Raw genomic sequence first — 17,357 nt, forward strand, 5'->3', positions numbered from 1 at the left:
AGGAGGAAGTGCATGTATTGTGCCAGCTCTTCTGCCTGTTCTGGTTGAGTAAAACACTTTTAAGTTTTGGTACATTACTGAAACCTCCAAGGGGTGGGAAGAATATGTTACAGACCTTTGGCCATATTTTTTCTCCACCCTCCTTAGATATACTTCCAAAGAGACAAAGCTCAGAATTCAGATGGCAGTTCTTGTTCAACCCACAGCAAGAGACACATACTCAGGATATACAGATCATGCTTCTTTCCAACAGGTTTTACAGCAGTAGTTTAAAATCAAATATATAAGGCATTCCAGATGCTCTGTTTGTGTGTGGCAGCTGTCTTTGTGTTATGTTGAATGGTTGTTGATGACTGTAGTACAGTTCTGTGCTATTTAACTAATATTTGGAATATAACTTAAAACCACACCTCATTTGGAGAGTTGAACACCTGTGTGTGAATGCTAGAGAAGTAATTTTTCTTCTTTCTTCTCAGTTCCTGCAGAACCTTTATTGTGCAAGTTTGCTGATGGAGGACAGAAGAAGAGACAGAATCAGAATAAATACATACAGAATGGAAGAGCATGGCACAGAGAAGGCGAGGTGAGACTTGTAAGTCCTCCCTTCAAGCTTTAGTGTGGGTGTGCAATAATGAATACTTAGGAAAATGATAGGCATTGAGACTTCTTGGTTTGGATCTTTGGCATATTAAAAAAGTGCAAGCAACTCTTACCTGACAATGTGTGTCTCTATAAAAAAATCCTTAACTGTATCTTTCTTCTGAGGAGAAAAGGCAAAATGTGAAATGCTGAGTCCTATCTCACTAAAGTGAACAATAAAATCTCCTTCAACTTGATTATAATATAAACTTCAGCTTTTTCATATTATTAAACTACCAGAAACATAACTATGCTCACATGCAGTAAATAATCCTTTGATCTATGAAACACTAAAATGCACATCACTTTCACAAGATTAAAATAGTATACCAGTGCCATGCAGCATTATTATTTTTAGTCAACCGTTGTTTTAATCTTTAATGTTCAAGATAATGGTTTCATAGACTTACTGTGGTTAGCAAGACACTTCATTTGCATTCATTTTATATTATATTCATTTATAACCTTCTGTTCTGTTAGACAGGAAAATTTAAATGTGCCTTCTGAAAAACTGCACTCTCCATTCATTCTTATTGTTCAGATATTGTAGGCAACACCCTAACTAATCATCTGCATGACCTGCATCTCAAGCACACACATATTCTTTTAGCCGGGTTTTTAATAGATTGCATTTTGTTCCTCATGATAGGAACATGGAAACTTGTATTCACAATCAATATTGTTGATTCTTTTTACTGTATAATTACTTCTGTCAATTAACCTTTCCCTAAGTTTTGGTAATAAATTATTTCAATACAAAATTTCAGCTAAAAATGAGACAAAGAAAGAATAAGAGAAATAATTTACAGTTAAATTTAATTTTATCAACTCTTTCTTTTCCACTTTTTTTTTTTTTTTAAAGGCTGGAATGACACTCACATATGATCCAACCACAGCTGCTTTACAAAATGGGTATGTTGAGTAATAGCACACTAAGAAAAAAAAAGTTTGCATTATGTAAGGTGCACAGAACTAGCATTTAATAAATATTTCTGCATTTTCTAGATTTTATCCATCACCCTACAGTATTACAGCAAACAGAATGATCACTCAGACATCTATTACGCCATATATTGCTTCTCCAGTTTCTACATACCAGGTTTGTATTTAGAGCTTGGCAGCTGAAATGGTTCGTTGGAGCTTATGTTTATTTATCCATTGTTACATCTGGTTTTATGAGGCCTCCAATAATGCTTCATTTTAATGAAGTGGCCTCCTTGTGCTGTACAGCATGAAAGTGACAGCCTGAAAACCTGTGTGTGTGTTTCAGGAAGCACAGCAATTTAATGAGATCCTGGTGTCTTGCAAAACAAATCTCCAGCTTGTGGTGATGGCTGAGGGATTTGTAGCCACTTCTGCATTGCATGGGAGATTTTTCATTTTCTCTCAGTCAAATTCTTTTAATGTCACCAGTATATCTGAAGTAATTATTCTTTATTTAAAACCTTCTTGGTTTAATTAAATTCTTCTGTAAAGATGTTCTTACATGCATTTTGAGCTTTTCTCTGTTTTTTTCTCAGAAAGCCCAGCAATAATATCTTATGTAGTTGTACTAAGAGGGGTACAGAAACATTCTTGACATTGGAGATGGAAATTTGAAAGAAAGAGCTCAGAGTTCAAATTACTTTAGCAGTCAAATTCAGTGTTTTTATATTAGGAGTAAAGCATTTAATAGCCTAGGACAGTATTTCTAAACAAGAGGTTACTTTATTTTGAACAATAACTTAGACATAAATTGTGGACATTTTTAGTCCAAAGCTTTCTGAAGTGGCATTTTGATAGGTGCCATCTTGAGTCCCCACAAGGGATATTGATATACAATTCAACACATCGGGAAATTATACGGAACAGTTTTAGCACTTTGATATTGATCTCTTAGGAATCCTCAATTTTAGGGCATTGTACATTTCAGTTTACAAACAACTTGCTTTAAATACAATTGGTATGGCAGTCTCAGATGTGTGTGCTCTGTAATTACTACTTGAGACATGCCAATTATGCCAATGTATGCTAAATGATGAGCTATTTTGGCATTTTACTGTTTTACACATAGATTGAATAAACAGCAGTAATGCAGGTCATAAATAACCCAAACTAATTAAATTTAGAAAATTCTTACCTCTAGGTATCAGGGGAAGGACAAGAGGCTGTTTGCTTTCTATTGAGAGAGACACGCTGAGCTTTCTGATGTGCTGTGTGTGTGAATGAATATGGAAAGGTCTGTAAAGGGGAGGCAGAAGGCTGACAGAGGCACTGTGGGCCATTTAATCCACTGTCTCTTGCAGGAATTTCCATCTAGCCTTCAAGTGAGGAGGATGAGGAAGAATTGTCCAATATTAGTCTGGAAATCTAATGCTGTCTTGCATGAGCAAAGTGTTGTGTAGGAGTTAAAAAAGTGTTCTCTGGTGTGAAGGGCAGCTGGATTATTTTTATATTAATTTCTGAGGTGACTTATGCAATACAATGTTTGCTCTCGGCAGACAGTGCGAGACTGTATTTTTCAGTCTACTGAATCATTCTGCTTGGTACTGCATTACCTCAGAAATTACAGTAAGCTCTTACCCAGAAAAATATTTCAGTAAAATTAACTGCTATTCTTTATTAAAATATAAATTATTTATCAATATAAGACTCTCTGATATTCAGAATCCAAGTAAAAATTGGAAGTTGGCATGGAAACATACTACTTAGCAATACAGTATTATTTTTTGGGCTTATTGAGATAGGCAGACCACAATCCATTATGTTTCCAGAAATGTAGTTACCAGTATTTCAATATACATGGCATGGAGCTTAAATTATTGTGGATGGACTTATTAATATCATTATGCTTGAAGTGACACAGTAATTGGAATTGAAAATTAAATTGAAGTATTCTGTACTGGGGAGGAAGGAGGCTCTTGGCCAGAAGAGTTTCACAATTTGAGTATTAGTCACATCTTCATTACTGATCCCTTCTCACTGAAACCTGCAGCCTTGTCTTCTACACAACAGGACAAGCACAGCTTGTATCACACAGTATCACACAAGCACAGTTTTTGTTGTTTTTTTTCCTTTGAGGCATGGTATAACCTGCTCCTAGATTTACTCTTATTCAGGTAAACAAATTTAATAAAGTTTTAGCTAGTGTTTATTTCTGCAACCCCTGTACACCCAAATGACTGCACTGAGCCAGTTACTATCATAGTGTGAGATTAGCCAAAGCTTTAGTCAGGCTGTACCGGTATTTTTGCCATTAAGATTTTGCCTGAGGAAAGGGAGTGTTCTAGTCTTTTCCATTCCATTTTTTAACTCCTGTTTGCTCTTTTCCTGACTGAAAAAAAAAAAAAAAAAAAAAAAAAAAAAAAAAAAAAAAAAAAAAAAAAAAAAAAAAACCCACAAACCATCCCAAAACTCCATTTTGGAAGTAAGTATCAAAAGGAGGCAAGAAAGAAGTATTTCAGTATTTCCATCTTCCAGAGAGTACCTCACCTCGATTTTTTTCAGGCTGTGTTTTCACCTCTCCTGTTCACAGGACTCTTGGAATGATGGTAGAGGCATTTTAAAAAAGCATTTTAATGTCCAGCAGCAGTGGTGAGCCTGCTCTGTGTGTGGGGAAGAAACCTTTTTGTCCTTACCTTTAGTATTTCTTGCAGCACTTCTTCAAAGAGCTGTTGCAACCAGCTCTTTTTAACCAGGAAGACAATATACCTTATAGTATCCCTTTTTATAATTCACTTTGTCATGCAAAGTTAGGCATTCTACTGCAATTGACGTATTTGGGCAGTCACTGATTTTGGAGAGAAAATGTGCTTGTTGCAAGAGCAGGGACTCTCATCAGAAACTCCTCCTCTTCCTGTGCTTTGGGAATAACACACCACAATGTCTCAGAGAATAGTTTTCCTAAATCTTCTCCTTTTACTGGAACAAAATTACAGCAGAATTCCTGATTTTTTTTTTCTTCAGTTGTGAAAATACAGTAATTTATTTTATTCAGATCACACTAGAAGGCAAATGGTGCTATATCTTCTGAGATCCCAATTACTTTTCCACAAAGGAATTTCTGCAACAGAAGGAGCTTCCTTTTTCTATAAGCAGAAATCTGCCTTTCATCTGATTGAGTCCTTTCACTGTATTTGATGAAGTTTCTGAAACCTGCACTAAAAACATTGTCTTTTGTTCTGAAAGGTGTATGTGGTATATGGTCTCCAAAACTTTTCTCTGATTTTCGGGTTACAATTAATACATTTTTCATAGAAATCAATGTTGTTCCACAGAGAGAACAACATTGGATGAAATTGGATTAAAAAGTCAATAATAAGGGAGGAGGCATGTTAACATGATTCAAGTTATTACTATATCTAAGTTTGAGTATTCCAAGAATGTGTAAAATGAAAAATAAAATGCTAATTTTGTTCTAGGTTCAGAGTCCTTCTTGGATGCAGCCTCAACCATATATAATGCAGCACCCAGTAAGTTTTTATGCTTCTCCATTGTTGTGTTTATCTATTATATAAACACTTTACGTACTTTAAACAACAGAAAGTATGTCAATTCCTGTCAAGTATGCCAAATTACTTCCATGGATCAAAATTAAAAGTGAAACAAAGACAGTAACCTGAACTGGGGCCTCATTTTATTAGAAAAAGAAAGAAAGCTGCTTTCAGACCATCAGTGTGACGAGGACCATTAGAGAAAATTTTCAAGAGGAAACTTAGTGGTGTTGGGTTTTTGAGTTTTATTTTGTTTTACTTTAAATGGAAAGCGCTTAGCAAATACCAAATATTTCACATACTGTCTACCTTTCAGAAGCTGAAATTGGAGACACAGTGTTTTAGAAGAGGTCTACAATAGTTCAGACTGGATAATTTGTGGAAGACAGATGCATGTAGTGATATGAATGACATTATGGGCACTCACTTGAGAAAACCTGCATAGCTTGTTCTGGCTTCACCACTCATGAGTAATGCTGGTCTCCTTGCACTTTGGCTGTGGCATCTGTACCAGACTGTCAGGCATTCTAATCTCTGCTCTCCCATGATATTTTGCTTCTTGTCTATGTCATTTGCCAATTAAGTACCATTACATCTGAGACTTACTGGGTTTCTTGAGATGAGCATTACTAATAATAACAGGCACTTTAATACATGCACTCCCATAGTTAACAAACTGGTCTGTTTCCAGATATAGAAAGGATATTGTCTTGACTTTAATTAAGCTCTCCATGAAGATTATAGAATGTATATCTTTTTGGCAGAACACTTTCTTCCTGGGACTGCTGAGAAGGTGATGTTGAACCGGAACACCTCTCACACACTTAATTGTTGTATTTGTGGTTTTTTGATGTTAAATACACATACACAGAGCAGGTTTTAACTTCCTTCTCTATCAACACATATTTTCATAAAACAACATCCTGCAAATAATGCTGCAAAAGACAAGAGTTGATATATTATAATGGTGTATTAGTTTAGGTGTATTTGTTTCACAAGATGAGATTTCACAGTTGAAGATAAATACCTAGATTGTAGACTGAAGTTCAGTTTTGGCCTGTGCAAAGACGGGTGCTGTCTTGCTCATTTGCTTTTCAGAGAAGTCTGCAGTCCACAGACAGGAAATTCTTTCAGTGTTTGATGTGCCTGTGACTCATTTCATCTACACTGATCACATGGTTGTTTTTCCAAGTATATTCTATACTTTTTTTTTTCTTTTTAAGGATTAGTTATTGATTCAAAATACTTTCTTTCAGTACACTGCAATTATTTCTGTTAGTTTTGAGCCTCCATTAATTTTAATCAACACCTTCTGAAGCATAAGTCATACAAAGTATTTGGAAATGTGTTTTTGTGGAACATGATTGGTAAAATGAATTTCTTGATAATTTTCCATTTCAATTAACTCTGAAAACCTGTATGAGTGTGCCCTCCATATTTAGCAATCTGAAGTGTTTAAAAGTTTAGAGTATAATTTTTATGAACTTAGCAAAATGATACAGAAGCAGTAGAAATGTCATCAAGAGCAGCTGGTATTGAGACAAAGAATCAGCATTACTAAGTCACTCTTCTGAAATGTGTGTGCTAATGAAAGCAGCCACTAAGTAGGGCAGCTGTCTCATGTGTGAACATTGCGTGTGGTGGGTGGGAACTCAAATGTTCCTCCTCCAAAGCCGCCGTTCCTAAAGATGAGATAAAAGTTTCTTCCTAAAGCATGAAATTCCAAAGCTTATGCTAAGTGAATCTGTACCAGGTAATGTGCAAGTTTTTGCTATCAAGTCAGCATCTGGTTAAACTCATATTTTGCAAAGCATTTTCAGCAGGTCTCTGAAGGCTATTGCACATCAATGTACCACGGGAAGTCAAAGCAGCTCTTCCACCTTGAGCATCTACAGATGCTCAAGTAAAATACTCAGAATGCCCCAGATCTACTTTTTGAGTCAGTGCCTGGAATTAAGGAGAGTTCTTGTGGTACATCCCTCAGAAGGACAGACTCACAAATCAAAATAAATCTGAGTGCTGAAACCATTTCTTTGTTTCTCTGTTTTAACAGGGTGCTGTTCTGACTCCCTCCATGGACCACACCATGTCACTACAGCCTGCATCAATGATAAGCCCTCTGACACAGCAAATGAGTCATCTTTCATTAGGCAGTACTGGAACAGTATGTAGTAATTTGATACAAAATAGAACTTACCCAAGTAGAAAATACTGCATGTAAATCACAGATTCCCTGTGCAGCTTGCATGTGGGAAAAGTAATCCTGTAAGTCATCAAATGTCTAGTAAATTATTAGAAACTGTCTCCATTTTAAAATTATATCCAGCAGATTTTATTCACTCTATTAACTGACCAGAAATTGGAAATGAGTAAATAAAAATAAAGCATAACAAATTAAAGGAATCCAGGAGGTTACTTCAGAGTTGCATCCAAAAGATTAAAAATAGTTAGTTTTGTTCCTTATACTCCTTTCTGCAACTCTTATCTCTTAAAGGGTGAAACACAAGTTAAATCAGAAGAGATTCAGACTTGCTTCTAAACTGCAAGACCCTTCTTTTCTGACCAGATTGGGTTAAAAAAAGAAAATATGATGGCTGAGGTTAACAGAGAAGGAAGAGTCCTTTATATAGTCTTTGAAATCTAAATTTGCATTTTCTCAAAATAGATACATGACTTTTCTGGGATGCCTGTTGATTTCAGATGCAAAGGTGTGTCTCATGTACATTGCTTTAGGGAAACAGTCAGTATGTGTTAAACAATACTATGACAGGTATTTTGAATACTTTTTCACTTCTATTGGGCTTTAACTCAATGTAATGAACTCTGTCTTTTTAGTACATGCCAGCCACAACAGCTATGCAAGGAGCCTACATCCCCCAGTACACACATGTCCAGACAGCAGCAGTTCCTGTTGAGGTCAGTATATTTTATAAAAGACCAGAGATAAGAAATATGGAGTTTTTTTCCCCCAGGGAAAATTAGTGCTCAAAGGCAAATATCGCAACTGTGAATGTACTGGGAATGCCACATACATTAAAACTATAAAATGTCATTATTGTCAACTAATGTAGCCAGTATTACAACACAGAATTACCTGTACTTATGGCAGTACAGTACTTGGAGTAATCTTCTCTATGAGCATGGCTCAGGCAAACCCTGTGTTTTGTCAAATGTAACTTCAGTAGTAACAAACCAGGGAGTGTATTGTAGTTTTGATCTTTCACTTAGTTTACCTGTGTCCAGAATTATCTGCCAGCAGACCTTGATTGTACCTTTTTGCAAAGAATCCTGATTTGACCCTGGCATCTCAGGATACTGTGCATGTTTGTCTAATAAATCTCTCCATTGGAGAGGAATTTACTACTTTTGTTGGAGAGTATAACATAAGTAAACTAAATAATTTATCTGCTACTTTGGTTTACCTTACACCCTTCCATAGGTCAGTACTTCTTTAGCAGAGGAGCTAGACAAGACATGCTGCAGCTCATGTATTCAAAATGAGTGCCAGACAATCTCTTCAGAGCCTCTAAGAAAAAAACACTTCATTTTAAAGTCTGTTTATCCAGAAACTCCAGAATTTGTTTGATTCATTTTGGTGCATCTGCCCATGTGGATCAGAGAAGTTCTTTTGGTAATTACCTGATTGCTCTGTCTGCCAGAGCACTCTCAGCTGAATTAATTGCCTGGTTTCTGGGGAGCCTGGTGCAAAGTCCCATCTACAATTCTTTGTGTTGCCTAGTGCCAATCCCATCACAGTACTCACAGTGTTTGTGTGGTAACTAGATCTCATTCTTCTCCCTCCCCTTCAAAAGGAGAGGGACAGAATGCTCTTTTACATCTACAGATAGAAAATATTCTAGCAGTGATTTGCTCTTTATTAATCTCTATAATGTTAAAAGTTTGAGGGGGTTTTTTTCAGCATCATCAAAGCATCTGAGAGATTACCAAGTTTGTATGATCATTTAATTTCTCTGTTTGCTAAAATAATCATGGTAAAGTTAACACCTCAGATTTGGAATACCTCACTTGAGAAATGTGGCAAAGATTTTTAGATTTGAAGACTGTCATTGGTATGAGTTAAGTGGAAATACAGATTGCAGGTAATGCTGCTTGATTTTGTGTCTCATGGCTTGACTTCCTTTTTATTTGCAGGAAGCCAGTGGTCAGCAACAGGTTACAGTAGAGACATCCAGTGACCATTCTCCATATACGTATCAGCAAAATAAGTAACTGTGAGGTAGGGGCTCATCCTGTCTCATGAAAGATGTGAATTCAAAGATGTTTTATTTGATAACTTACAGTACTCTGTATTGAACTTTTTTTTTTTTTTTGTCATATAAATAATACTGATGATAATATCTGTGGACAGTGAAGCTGATTTGAACTTGGCCAGAGTCAAAAGCCAGGGAAGAAAACATGTGATCCAGAATTTATGAATTCTGAGTAATACTATTTTAATAATTTCTCTATACCATAACTGGATTATGTTGGATTTTAATTTGTTCATTTTAACAGCATGCTGTATACAGAACCACAGTGAATTAATGCAAAAATACAAGAATCAAAATGCTAAAGGGAACTGTACTGATATACATATCATGCTCTAGTTTTGTGGTACATGTAAGATTAGAAGCAGCCTTGTGGCTGACTTACAGACCACGGGCAGGGAGGCAGTCTGGTAGAAATCCTTGCTGACCTTTTCTACTGAAGACTTCCCTTTTTTCTAGGAAAAAATCAGTTTGGTCTGGAATTTTGTCAATTAGTTTTTAACCCATGTCCTCATTTGGCTCTGATTCCAGAGTTTTACTTTCCTACTCCAGGTTTCCTCTGGTTCTGCTTGCATGGCCTTTTTTACTAGAAAATCATTAGCTTTACCTGAACTTACTTCCTACAAAATTGTTTTGCTTTCTGTACATTTCCGTCCTGAAAATGTTACTTGCACTAACTGTTCCCTTTTCCATGATCCATGTTTTAAAGTTCTGGAATTTAGTTCTTCCTTAACTTGTCTTCTTTTTTTTTTTTTTTTTTTTTTTTTTCTCCTCCTTTTTTCTTTTTTCTTTCTTTCTTTTTTTAGTGCTTTGTAAGCCAGGCAACTTGGCTACATAATTTTTTACATCACATTTTTGAAGACCTCACACCAAAAAATTCCATTCATCTGCAATCATGGCTGGAGGCCATGTTAGAAAGGTTTTTCTACAGCCCTTGTGGCATTTATTTTATACTGAAAAATCAAAATCAGTTACGTGCTACCGTTGTGTGATATCTCTCTAAAATGTATTGATCCAACAAAACACACATTTTGGCATTAGCTTTGATCCTGCAGGTCAGCTGTGTTGTTTGACAACAGTGCTCTCATCCCCATTATTGGCATAACAGCTTCTTATATGGAAAGATAGAAACAAACCAATGGGGGAAACTTGGCAAATTCAACAGATGGCAGAGCCTGCGTAGCACAGCATATGACCTGTGTTATTCCTGTAGTCGGGCCAAATGCTGGCATCTAGAGGAAGCCCACATCCTTGATTTGCATCCAGGGCAGGCAGAGAGCAAAGCCACAGGCTCTTCTCGTTATCCATCCCCTCCTGTTAAAATCATGACTCCTGCACGTTTCCCATGCCAAGGCTGTTGCCTGGTGTTAACCGCTTTTCAAGGAATGAGTTGTTTTGCCTTAAGTCTTCCCTGTGGGCATGTAAAACCTCCTTACCAATAGAGATCTGTGGTAGCCAGCAAAGCGTAACCCTGCATGTCACATCCCTGTCCTGTCTCTCTCTCCCAGCCTGTCAGTGTCTTTCCCCATAGACTGAGGCCAGGCAGGAGGAACAGCCTTAAGTCTTCTGAAAGGATGAGTTGTTGTTGCCATCTGAGACATGTTTTGTATTGATGACTCTGTGTAGGATTCCAAGCTCTGTGAGCAGTTCTGTGTGTTTGCTGTAAGTCAGTTATCCACTTATTTTATTCTTCAGAGAAGCAATGTTACCTGTATTTATATGCAGTAGGAGCAAGTGAAATCTGTGTCAGCAGAGGCTGTAGCAGTGGGCACGTGGGGAAGGTTAATATTACCCAGCTGATTTCAGCCTCAGAGCATGGCATTTGATATTTCTGTCCCTGGAACATGCTGGTACTTGTCGTGTTTCAGACAGGTGAAGGGGAGGGAATCAACAGTTATTTTGTGTCCTAAATACAGGGAACACTGCAGTCTCTTGATTGTTGTGGCTTTATCACTGTTGTCAAACTGAAACTTCTTTCTAAATGCACATGCAGCACTTCTGGGAATGTCCTATTTAAAGTCAGTATCTATATTCCCATAATTTGAGGGGTAAATTACAACTAGCAGATTTGCATGAGTGGATGCAGTCGATCAGAAATACACAGTGTCTTTCCTCTGGCAGCTACATTTAATAACTTTATAGCTTCTTTTCAAAAAGTTGCTCCTATGTGAAAAATAGTCAAAGGGACTTGAAAAAAAAACCAACACAAAAACCTGTTTTATATGCACCTACAAATGTACAAGCCTTAAAATACCAAACCTTGCCTTGCTTTGAAAAATTAAAAAATTGTCTAAACTTTTTTGTCATTAGCTGGGTATTTTTTTAAACAGTGTGGCAGTATAAGCCAGTACTTTGAAAAGTCTGCCTTCAAATTTGATGAGCACTGCTGTTCAGTGTTACCATCAGGGAGGCACAGTAGCTGTGTCTGTTTAAGCTGTCATACGTAGCCTCCAAAAGAAAGTTATTGCTCCTTTTCCAGAGGTCAAAAGCCTTGGAGATGCCACAGGAGTAGCACATTCAACAACTTTTGGTCGATTAAAAGGAGCAACAACAAAACAACAAAGAAGGGAAGAGCTTTGAGTGCAGCCTCACAGTTCCCCCGTGGGAGCTCTGTGTGCTGAGCAGTTGTTAGAGAGAGAGGGGGAAATGCAGCGCAGGCTCCGTCCTGGTGGAGAGCTTTATCCCTTTAACCTCCCCTTTATCCTGGGAAGGACTGAGCACCTGCAGTGCAGCCTGTGTTACTTCCCAGGTTTATACTCAGATTCATTCTGTCTTCTGACAGCTGTCTGGAATAGGAAATTAGTTACTTTTGTGGACAGCTACGTTAGAAAAAAAGTGTGTGATTGTAACTCCGCTCTAGCTCTGACCTTTCTGTGTTACAGATGTCCAGTGTTGACCTGGCCTGGAGAAGGGTGCAAAGGCTGAAACAATCATGGATTTTACTGATCAATTGTGCTTTAGGAATTATTGACAGTTTTGCACAGGTTCTTGAAAATGTTATTTATAATGAAATCAACTAAAACTATTTTTGCTATAAGTTCTATAAGGTGCATAAGAAAAACCTTAAATTCATCTAGTAGCTGTTCCCATGAACAGGTTTATTTTAGTAAAAAGAAAAAGTTTTTATCAAGTGTTATGACGCAAAAAAAAAACCTTCAAATTTCTGGGTATGCACAGATGACCACGAAGACTTATTCACGTGCATGACAGAATTTGTGTTTTGGTTTATTTTTATTTTGTTTGTTTCTTTTATCTTTTTTTTTTGTATGAAATGGATTTTCTGAAGTTTAAAATAGTAAAACATCTAAGACGATGTTCTGTGCTTGCAGTGTGTGAGTGTTGCTTTAGTGCAGTGTTGCAGTTATAGTGTCTGGTCTCTTAGCTTTCTGTTTTTCTTTTAATGTAGTGTGAAGTGTCTTATCCTTTTCTATAAATTCCAATTTGCCTTAAATCTTTCAATGCTGTAGCTGTTTCAGTAAGTAGTCCAAACTAATGGTGTAGAATGCTTTGACCAAATGAGCTGGTCTATTATGCCTTGTAAAACAGCAGCATAGGGCTTTTAAAGGTAGTCAATAAAAATTGCTGAAAATTTGGCTTTTTTAATGTGTAGTAAGTGTTTTTAATGATTTTTTCACATAATATGTAAGGTAGTGAAATGCAAGAGGGGAAAAATGTTTTGTGTGAAACACATTTTCTGACTGGGGAAATTTTAATAGTATAAATTGTTTGTAAGGCCATATGCCAATAGTTCCCTCTGGTAGTTTGAATGATTTAGGAACTCTGCTGTATGATGCAATGTAAAATCTTTTTTTGCCTTTTTTCAGAAACTAACTTGATGTTCTAGTTTTAGCATAGGTAGAGTAGGGAGTTTGGGGTGGAGATATCACCGAATGTTTTTGTCCTTCCTTTATACTAATGATAGTGCTTTAGGATGAGGATTGTGCTGAGACTTAGCAAACAAAAAAGTTGCTATTACAGCAAAAATGGCAAAAGCTAAAGGACTCGTTTTCAAACATATGCTGAGATTGAAGTAGAAGCATAATTGATTGGGTACTAGCTCTCTATAGTAGGTAAATAAAAATAAAAAGACTTGGCACTTTTAAAAGGTAACTTTACCAAAGAACAAAGAGCCAGTAACCAATAATTCTGATTTGTCTCAGCATTGCGTCTTCTGTACTCTTTATTTTTGCCGGACCAGTTTGCGGTTAAGAGAATGTGCCTTTTTTGTACATTTGCATTTAGGTTTTATAATTTTAATTGATGTATGGACACAAAAGCATGAAGGAAGACTTGGATCCAAGCAGTGCCACACTTTACATCATCACTACAAGTGTTAAGTGTAAAGAAAACCAATTTTGAAACTATGAAATTCCTGATTCATAAATACACAGTTATTTGTACTTCACATATTAGATAATTCACTGCTACTAAAGCTTTTTATTACAATTGCATATGTTTTAAATTGAATGATAAATTAAGTTGTCTTCCAAAACTGTGTACTTCTCTGGTCAGCTGTATATGATCAGTTATCTACCTCAAAGTTTATTTCCTTTTGTATTGGGACAGGTTGCTGGCCCTCCCTGTTTCCACAGACCAAATCATCCTAGCTCGGGAGCTAGGGCTAAGCAGTTGTTTCTTTCAAGTATTTTTTAGTTTTTAAATTTTGTGTGAGTATTGGAGTATAGATGTCGGTGACATTTCATAGTTTCAAAAGTAAATTGCTGCTCTGAGAAGTGTAGATTCTAGTGAAATGCATAGTCATAAGAGATGTGTTTTTGTTTTTTCTTTTTTTAAAAAGTTGTGGTATTATTGGTTCTATGCTCCCTGGAATATTACTGCTTTGTAAAAGTCCAGACTTCCTGCAGCACCTTGCCTGTATTTGGTAACTTTCCAAACCTGGATCTCTCACTACTTGCTATTTTTGCATTAATTAAAAACTGCAGTATGATAGCTGTGTTAGAGGGAGGGAAGAGTTGCTGCCAGAAATGTCTGAACTAAGTGCCATACTCATTGTCTGGGTAAGATTTGGGAAATTTAACCTCTGTACATAAAGAAATAATCAGTTACTTAAACATCACATAGTAGACAGCCATTAAATTATAAAAAATTAATTTATGAAGAAAGACCTTTTGTACAGATTGAAAAAAAAAAAAAGATTTTCATAGAGATATCTATATGATCAAGAGAGTTAATTTTTTATTTTTGTTTTACTAGTGCCACAAACTTGCCAGTGGTAACTTATTTGTCCGGTTCAAGATAACTCTGTAGTTTTGTTTCCTAGGACTTGTTGTTAAACGCCAAAAGACATTTTTGAACTGTAAATTTGATTAGATTGTTAGCTTTTTCTGTTTTATTTCTTTGAAAACTTTTGAATAAAAAAGATCCAAAAAAACAAAAATGCATTGTCTTTTTCCTTCAGACCTTCCTTTATTGGGGGAAAACCCAAACAGGTTACAGTAAAACTTGTGCATTTATTTTGAAATGTTTGGAATTGCTTTCTGCTTGACAGCCTGGGGTTTTTTCTGCTCTATCTTTTCTCAAGACCAAATTTTAACTCTTTCACACCCCACTATAAAGTCACTAATTCTTTCAAACAGAGCAGGAGAAGATGTCTGGTTTGGATGCAAGAGCTCCGTTCTGCTGTGTGTCAGCCCACAGGGGAGTTGTGTGTAACCAGGCTTGCCTGCTGTGGCTGTAAATGCCATTTTCCTGAGGTAAGGTAGGAGGTGGAGGGTCACTTTGGTAGCTCATGGCACAGGATTTCTGCCGTCAAATGCTTTTGTCTTCCCACATGTGCTGGTGGTGGCTGGAATGCCCAGTTCTGGAGAGCAGAGGTGATACTTCACTGGGATTCAAAGAGATGCCCAGTCTTGGCCTTCCAGCTGCCATCTTTAAACCCTGTGTTTCTTTAAAGGTGATCTCTGATTTTATAATCCTTTTGGCAGGATCAGTACTGCCGATGGTGTGTATCAGGTAGAGGACTGCTCTGACCAAAGTAAGGCTTGGGAAAGCAAGAGGGGAAAAGTCAAACCACTGTGTCTCCTCAGCCAAATGCTTTGCCATCTGCATGGTCTTGACATGGCTTTGGATCGATGTGTGTGGCAGGAGAGGGGCCCTGACCTAGCTCTGGGTACCCCAGGGTGTGCCCAGCAGCACAGGGCAGGGCTGGGTGATCCAGAGGGCTCCTGCTCCTTGCTATGGGAGCTAGATAGGCAAAGGGGAGGCTTGCTAACCCCAGGCTGTGCTGCTCTGCAGAACCCTCTCCAGCCTGGGAGACAGTTCTTTCCATTGCACACCTGGGATCCCAAGGGCTCTGGCAGTGCACAGCCTGAGCTTTGAGTGGAGCTGGCAAAGCAACTCATCTGGAGAATGGGAAACTTGACTTACAGTTGCTTATGCAATGAAGACATCCTCAACAATGATAGCACTAATTGACCCAAGGGAATGGCCTAGAGTTGTGTCAGGGGAGGTTTAGGTTGGATATTAGAAGAAGGCTCTTCACCCAGAGGGTGGCTGGGCACTGGAACAGGCTCCCTTGGAAGTGGCCACAGCACCAAGCCTGACAGAGTTCAGGAAGTGTTTGGGCAATGCTCTTGGGCACATGGTGTGACTCCTGGGAATGGTGCTGTACAGGGCAGGGAGTTGGACTTGATGATCCTTGTGGGTCCCTTCCAATCAGTATGTTCTGTGAGTAATGGAAAGAAAAGATCATCATACTGTGCTACTAAACACTCAACTCCTGTAACTGAAAAAAATAAGATTTAACCATTTGGGGGGGTCATTTAAATATTGGCCCAGTATGTTGCCTGTCCCAAGTGCAATGCATGAGAAGATGAATACAGAAAAGTTTAAAGTTTTTTTTTATATTATTCATGTTTGTTACCATACTGAATTAATCTCAGATTAATAAGCATTCTTTTAAAATTAGGTATGAATACTCCTCACAGAAGCTATATGTAAATAGACTCAGAATAATACAGGCTGGAAATGTTTTTTGCTATTTGCTTTTCTAATTATCCCTATGATAAACTTAGCTCTCAGTATATTTGATAAGAATGAATGCTTTTTTCAGGTTAGTATCTTTTGCCTGATCTAATAAGGTTGTGTGTATCATTCCTATCAGGCAATATGTAATATTATAATGCCTTTATGTAATATACTTTTATTGTATATAATAAAACTCATTACCAACTAGTTTGTTCAAACATTGACTCCATCCTCTTGCATACAGCCTTTGAAACCCTACCTGCAAACATGCTGTTAATAATTTTTTTACCTGTTAACAAATATGGGTAAGTATCAGATTCAAGTAGGATGATTATGTGCCAATATAAATGTTTTGTGCAAGATCCTGCACCAAACCTGGGTTTTTTTGTTTGTTAGTGATTACAAAGTAGCCTTTCCTTAGGCAATGAACATAATTGTTTTATCTTTCTCTGTGTTCTAAATTAACTACTCTGGGCAGGTGCAAGACAAGTGCAAGCAATGCATTAGCAAGCAGTATAACTAAGTATTGTTGAGGCACTGAGCCTTGCTAATGACTTCATATATTGGAACAGAGTAAGTCAGAGTAGTCTAAAACATTTTGCTGGTACTCTGTGTTAGCTTTTTATGGGGAAAAAAAAGTCAGTCAGTGCTGTTCTGATCTCCTCTTCTAGCTTTAATTTATGCCATGGTGCCTCCACCATACCAGACAAAATCATGATTGACTAAAACTGTGCCACCTAATTTTCCACAGAAACATCATATCAGAAATGCATTTTGTGTGCAGAATTTATATGGGTTTGTACTCCTACTCCTCCTGTGCACACTTCATTGCACTTGTTCCTTTTGCTATAGTCAACCACTCCAAAAATTTTTGTAAACTTCCACATGTGTTGGAATAAGACAATCTATCCTGTCCAGCAGTGCCTTTTTGTGAAAGCCAGTGTGTTTGGTGGCATTTAAGACATGTGTTACCTTCCAAACGCTTGCCACA

General features: G+C 37.3%; 1 protein-coding gene across 4 annotated transcripts in view; it reads left to right on the forward strand.

Moving 5' to 3' along the window:
• The window catches only part of RBMS1 (RNA binding motif single stranded interacting protein 1), a 143,051-nt gene extending 128,274 nt beyond the window's left edge, over positions 1-14,777 (forward strand). For 3 of the 4 annotated variants that reach the window (XM_083865771.1, XM_083865774.1, XM_083865773.1), the window contains exons 7-14: positions 477-592; positions 1,502-1,551; positions 1,645-1,738; positions 5,040-5,090; positions 7,165-7,275; positions 7,947-8,027; positions 9,264-9,348; positions 12,262-14,777. In XM_083865771.1, coding sequence (XP_083721897.1) covers positions 477-592; positions 1,502-1,551; positions 1,645-1,738; positions 5,040-5,090; positions 7,165-7,275; positions 7,947-8,027; positions 9,264-9,341 — 581 coding nt within the window. In that variant the 3' untranslated portion in view covers positions 9,342-9,348; positions 12,262-14,777. The remainder of the gene's footprint in view (positions 1-476; positions 593-1,501; positions 1,552-1,644; positions 1,739-5,039; positions 5,091-7,164; positions 7,276-7,946; positions 8,028-9,263; positions 9,349-12,261) is intronic. The other variant, XM_083865772.1, reaches the window with a different exon arrangement.
• The last annotated feature ends 2,580 nt before the right edge of the window (positions 14,778-17,357 follow it).

The sequence above is a fragment of the Zosterops lateralis genome (assembly GCF_965231275.1).
Source record: "Zosterops lateralis genome assembly, chromosome: 7".
NCBI classification, from domain to species: Eukaryota; Metazoa; Chordata; class Aves; order Passeriformes; family Zosteropidae; genus Zosterops; species Zosterops lateralis.